At 42.4% G+C, this 6,711-nt stretch overlaps 1 protein-coding gene across 3 annotated transcripts in view; it reads left to right on the top strand.

Annotated features, from left to right (window-relative positions):
* The first annotated feature begins 4,074 nt into the window (after positions 1-4,074).
* The window catches only part of TRPC3 (transient receptor potential cation channel subfamily C member 3), a 43,304-nt gene continuing 40,667 nt past the window's right edge, over positions 4,075-6,711 (top strand). For all 3 annotated transcript variants that reach the window (XM_061991804.1, XM_061991803.1, XM_061991806.1), the window contains exon 1: positions 4,075-4,750. In XM_061991804.1, coding sequence (XP_061847788.1) covers positions 4,527-4,750 — 224 coding nt within the window. In that variant the 5' untranslated portion in view covers positions 4,075-4,526. The remainder of the gene's footprint in view (positions 4,751-6,711) is intronic.

Raw genomic sequence — 6,711 nt, 5'->3', positions numbered from 1 at the left:
TGTTGAATTGTACCTCTCAGAGAAATTCTAGTAAGAGAAAACTCCAGAGCATATTCATTAAATTACCTTTTCCCCCATCACTTGTCACAGTCTTATTGACTTGCATATCCACTCAAGTGTCTCATAGATCTGGCAGGTATTACTGCTATACTAGTTCAGTCTAAGAATCTGAATAGATTTCCTGATATTTTTGCACACTCTGAATGCCAGCTGTGCTGTTTTCATGTTTCAGATCCTTGCTCTGTTCATTTGCCTACCTTAAAGAAGCTAAAAAAAACCCAGAAATCAAAATGTGGAACTCATGTTTTTGACAATATTTCAAGGAAATGCATTGCTGTAGGTTCTTTAAACACCTTATTTTAGTTCAGAGAAGCTATTTTTTATCACTCCCAGCTGAAGAATACTGCCAATAGAAAATCTGAAATTTGAATCATGTATTTCTCACTGTGAAAGGCTGAAAAATTCCACCTGATGGTGGTCAATCTATACGAACAAACCTCTGATTTGATCTAATTCCACCCTGTCTTGATCAAGCCAGTCCCATGAAAAAACAATTGTTTTTAAACAATTGTTTAACAATTGTTAAAGTTGGAATTGTACTCTGTCTGCAATTCCAACTTTAACATGAAATGGCCATGGCATTAAATTCATGTCCTTAGAGGAAAAAAAAGTATGAAGAATAATCTAGCACCTTCTGTTGTATAATACTGTATCTGCAATGTTTTACTACTTGCTGTAAATCTTTTAGGCTTTTCTGTTCCATGTCTGTCTCTCTAGTAGCATACCTTTCGTTATGTTACTCCTGTCTGAGCAACTTCCAGGAAGCAGTTGTCTAATTAAAACAACATCACTTCAAAACCCTGCAAATTCCAGTCAGCATTCACAAAATGTAAAGACTGTTAAGTCTTTAACCAACTGAGACAACAGGTGGCACAAGGTTGCCTGTATTGCTTTACCTGGTATTTCAAATCTATTCATGTATCTCAACATACAGCTCATACTTTGATAACATTAAATACATTTGAGAAGAATAAAGATTTTGGAACACTGGCACTGTTGACATTGTTCATGTTTTCAAAAATGTGCAAATGACTCATGAACAGAAATCCCTCTTCAAGAAGATATGGCCCTGCCCAGAATTTGGTGGGTGCAATTCACTACTATTAGGTTTCTTGCTCATTCCTGTGTTTCAAAACTACCTTCTTGTGTTTCATTTGTCCAAATATGACACTTCAGAGCCTCAACTGTACCACCACGACACTGCAATGACTTTTCTTACTGTCAGGTAAGGTAGTTTAATCAGACAAGGATTCTTATATTGCTGTTCCAATACCACGTTCTGTTAGCAGTATATACTTCAAACTGTGGTGAATTTTCTATACAGAATTTTATTGTGACTGAGATTGTTTCCCTACACATTCCAGATGTAAATACAAAATATTTCTAAGATTGTATCCATACAAAATACATTTGAGATTTGTAATGGATTCTTTTGTTGTCATCCTGGCTGTTTTTCAGGTAGGATCTTCTTCAGATAAACAAAAGGAAAAAATTCTCCACTATTATTGTGCTGTAGAGTTCAAATGCAAGCAAGTGCTGGCCAAAATTGGCCAGAAAGCAAGTAAAGCAAGAAGGGCAGGATAAAGAAAAGCACTTAATCTAAATGCACATTAGCAACCATGTAATTCAGCTCGGTAGCTTTGTAACAGTAAGGTAAGAAAAAGAAAAGATTTTGGTCAATTTTTCATACCTTATCATTCTCTTCTGATATTCCAAAGGAATGCTCATCTCCCTGAAAAAATTTGACAGGCATTTCCTCTCTAAGATAGGCAGTGAGGAGAATCAGACTTGTCAAAAGTCCATGTTGCAGGGGTATTGTGTAGTAGAAAAGGTGTCCTTCTACATAGCACTTACAGTGACTATCGTTGTCTTTCATATGACTTTCATGACCCATGACTTTCATACGGTTTTTTTGGCCACTGTCTCACATGGCATTCTCAGAAGTTAACTACAGAAAACACTTTAGGTGAAAGTTCTACAACATGAAATATATACTCTAATACATACTACTGCAATTACTTACAGAGTTATCATCATTTTACCCCTCAAAATGGAGGCACATATCATGAAAGCTTCTGCAAAGATGACTTCCAAGTCAAGTATTATCAACAGCTTGGATAAGTGAATAGATAGTAGTCATTATTTTTCACTGTAGAAAGAGCAAACCAATCTTTATTTAGACAATACTCAAATAATGAAAAACACAGTTCATAGAACATACAATTCAAATAATGAGTTCAAGATTCAAAGCAAGAATGTGACTTTCTTAAAACGAAGAACCAATATTAGACACCTCTTTTATCTAATTTTGGAAAGAAAATAAACCTTGATATGTGGAAGCCTTGCTCTGAGCCTACGTTTGGGAAGCAAGAGCATTTCTCATCTGCTTTCAGCTGTGTGTTTTGTTCTCAAGGGAAATTCTAGAAGCAATTGAAAGTCCATTCCTGTAGCCCACTGTAATAACAGGATCTTTTTTGAACAAGGCATACAACAGGGCAGTAACATTTTTTTAAGTCTAAGGGCCCCTGCAAGAATACAGGTTCTGATGCAAAGAAATTGTTGCATGGCTGTGCTCTAAAATTGATAACACTGATACGATATGTACAATCAGGTTAGACACCTTGACTGTACTAAATGAATAAGCCCAAGTACTTCAAAGTTACAGCAGATACACAATTTTCTTAGTTTCTTAGGGAGCAAAATTTGCTCTACTGTGTACATAATTCCACTGAAGCTCAATGTGGTTTTACATGTGATAAAAGATAAACAAATTCACTTCCACTTCCCCAAATAGTTACAAATGCAAACTGAATAAACTGATGGAAACAAACCCCAATTCTTTCTTCAAAAAATAAATTATCTCTGTGAAACTCTTTGTTGGCTTTTCCTGTGCTTCATGAGAGCATATTTTGTACATTATTGAAAAACAACAGAGGCAAACCCAGGGCTGATACTGAAAACTGTACAGTGTGAGGTAATGAACATTTTCTACTAAGAGAGTACTTAATGATCTTCAGCAGTGGGAGTTCCATCTAAGCAGGCATACATGGATTTAAAGTCTACTTTCTCTTAAGTAATTGGAAAACCTTACATAAATTTCCATGTCAGTAAGACCTGCATTTTTAATACAGATTCATGCAAATTTGTACTGATAGTCAGAGAATCCTTCAAAAAAAAAAAAAAGTTTAAAGCAAGAGGAAACTGGCATTCCTGGACAGAGGAATAGCTTTATTGCATATGTATTGACACATGTAGCCTCTGTGTACCTACTCTTCTGTATACTCTGCATATAAACCCCCACATGCCCTGCCCCATTTCAGTGGGGTTGCAGTTCCGTCATAGAATAATTTTCCCTATGGCACAATGCACTGAAAATGTCATTCTAAGAAAAGAGGCAATAAGTCTCCATGCAGCAAGGATCTTTGTGATTGGTAGTTATAGAGCATAATTAGCTCCGATTACACACAATCAGCATCTTAACATCCACTATTTCATAGTTTGACACCATGTAGAATTAAACCAGTCAAGTCTAAGGCAGAGATGTCTGAAACATTTGGAAAATCTTGGCTTGCTTTTATCATTGGTTAGTCAGTGAAAAGAGTCTCTTTTTTAGCTGAAAATTTTAACTTTAACTGTTCCCACTGTAGGACTCAATATTTTTCTCAACATCATGACCGAGCTTTATGCAGGCTGCACACATTGGGGCCATTTTAGTGAAAACTACCGTGCTGGTGGCAGCCCACCTTCCTACTTGAGCAAACCACCCCCGGCTTCCCACAGAGCTCGTACCTCGGCGGGCACCACTGAAAGGGCTCGGTACCGCCTTTGCGGAGACCGTACGGTCGCAGGAACCTCCTGAGGACTCCCTACAGCAGCACAGGTACCTGAAGAGCAGCCCTGGCTGGAGAAGGCTTTACCTTGGCGGCAGACCGCGCGTAGCTGAAGAACACTTGTGACGGGCCTGCGATAACGGCGCCTCCCCCTCACACCCCACGCCCCCGCCCTGGGTCTCGGCTGTTGGGCGGGAAGAGGTAGGGAGGAGGGAGAGAGGCGTCTCCTCTCCGGTGCGCCCGCTGCGGTAGGCGGCTGCTCCTCTCCGGCGCGGCTCGCTTCCTCCGCCTCAGTAACGATGCTGTCCTAGCGAGGGATGATGACAGGGAGAGGAGAGGGGCAGAGCCGCAGCTGCCGGGAGCCCTGTCTCTTGCTCGCCTCCCCGGCACTTCCCGGCTCTCGCTGCCGGGCTGCGCATCGCGCCGCCTTCCTGACAGGCGGCAGGAGGAGAGGGCGGAGGGGCGGCGGTGGTGGTTTTATGGTGAGGGTTTTGTTATCTCCAGGTGCTCTGTCCACCGCCGGGCAGGGCTTTCCTCCTCCTCCCGCCTCCTTCCTCTCCACACGCGCTGCCGTACGAGGTCGGCCAGGAGCAGCCGCCGCCACCACTGCCGCCGTCGCCTGAGGAGACCCTGACCATGTCGAGCAAGAGCAGGAAGAGCAAGGAGCAGGGAAGAGTGACCTTCCCTCCGCAGCAGGAGGAGGAGGAGGACGGGACAGAGGAAGAGGAGCAGCAGCGCCGGCGCCGAGGCTGGAGAGGCGTCAATGGGGGGCCGGAGCCCCCTCCGCCACCTCAAAGAGCTGTTAAAACCCTCCGGGAGCCCTACGGCTACTACCCGCCCCCTCCTTTTGCCAGCACCATGTAAGTCGGGTCCGGGGCGGGAGCATTATGAGGGTGCTGGCCAGTAACTTTCCTGGAGCAGCCGCGGGGGTCCGGCTGCCTTATCTCCTCGGGCAAGTTGTGGCGCTTGGCCCCGGGCAGCTCCGTCCCGCCGAGTCGGGCCCCGCGGCGGGAGCCGCAGCCCGCCCTGCCTGGCGGCGAGCGGGCATGACCGGTGCAGCGAGCGGGAGACGGGGCTGGTTTACAATGACAGAGGTGCGGAGGCTTCAGAGAAGTCCGTTCGCTGCCCAGCCTCTGCACCCCCGGCTCCATTCTCCCCAGCCTCTCGGCTTTGCTCCTTCAGACTGAGGCGGGGTCAGCACGCAGCAGAAGGCAAGCAGAGGGGCCGGGACATGAGAGATTTCATCTCTTGCTTTCTTTTTTTTTCTTTACTTTTCCTGGTATACTAGCATAACTGCCGAAAAAAAAAAAAAAACCTAATTACTGGTTCAGCTAAGGTTTAGAGAACACATCGCACCCTTTTGTACTAGCAGCGCTAATGCATCCCTTTTATATTTCTTAAAATCTAGGCTATGGTAAAACCAGACTCCCCACAGAAATCTAGGACACCTGTTCAGAAAAGGCTCAGTTCTTGAGATGCATCTTACCCTGTTTGATATTGTCTTCGAAATTTCAGATTATTCATTTTGGATCTTAAGTTGCAATCATATATATATATATATATATACACATGTATAGCTACTGACCATGACTAGACTTGCTGCAAGTGAAATAAATTCAGTTTTACGAATAGGGATGTTAAGTTTCTTTTCTCTGATTGACAAAATGTAGATTGTCTGTGAATTATTCACTTATTTTTATAACACGCAGCAGTTTAGATAGACTTACCTCTGAGGAACACTTATTTAATACTTTCAGGACAATATTTCTTTCTTAATTAAATATTTTAATTACCAGATGACAAACACTTTGAGTTTTAGGATAACGTAGTTGGCCTTTCCTAATTAAAATCACCCTAGAGACAACTCTAAAGTATAGAAATAATTAGAGAAGTGCTTAGAATGGGATAACCATAAATAAAAGTGGTTTTTACATCCTAGTATAGAAATTCTTCACATATACCCTGTAGTCAGGAATTCAGATGTCAAGTGAAGGAGCCTTTCACTTGCCTTTCACTGTCTGAAAGTTATTTGTGCCTAAGTTATTTGCCTAGACTCCCTCTGATGAGAGAGAAAATAGCAGTGGGCAAGGCAACATAGTAATTTATCTTCTTTCTTGAGGTGCTTGTCTTTTGCCATTCACCATAAAAAGAACCCAGAGGATTAGTTTAGACTTGGACACTTTGTTTTTAGGCAGTTCAGTTTTTAGTTCCAGTTGCTTGGATTGGAAAATACCTTTAAAATCATTGAGATTAACAAGATGAAGCTAGCTCAGATGCTAGCTTTGAGTCTTCAACTTCTGCATCCTTTTTAAGTTAGTGTCCTCTTAGAACTACCGGCATATTCCTTTCTTTAAGAAATAAGTATTATGCCACCAGGGAGTAAAACAAGTTCAGTTTGCGCAGCTATAGGCATTTGAGCCTCAAGTGAGCTCTGCCTGCAGGAATTGCTTCCTGATATACAATTCTTGTGATCCCATCTTGGGAGTCTGTGACGAGAGTGGTGACAAGTTGTTGCCCGGTGGACTGACAAAAGGGCTGACATTAATAAATGTAGTAGGAGTGTATTGAACTGACAGGGCATAGAGGCAAAAGATCCACAACTACCATTTTCACTGTTGTGTGCCCGTGGTCATCCTTGACCTAGCAGTGGAATTTTTCTTCCGGCGTAACATTTTGTATTTGACACTAATGCCTAAAATTATAGCGTATTTTAATGAAATAAATGTGTCAGTTTGCTCATAAGGCACTCAGGTTGACACATGTAAGGCTTTAGTGTGCAAAAAGTGAGTATGAGAATCCTTGTCAGGAAGAATTTGTAGTC

Source organism: Colius striatus, chromosome 3 (genome assembly GCF_028858725.1).
Source record: "Colius striatus isolate bColStr4 chromosome 3, bColStr4.1.hap1, whole genome shotgun sequence".
Taxonomy (NCBI): domain Eukaryota; kingdom Metazoa; phylum Chordata; class Aves; order Coliiformes; family Coliidae; genus Colius; species Colius striatus.
The sequence above is the reverse complement of the archived record's forward strand: the minus strand, read 5'-3'. Positions and strand labels throughout refer to the sequence as shown.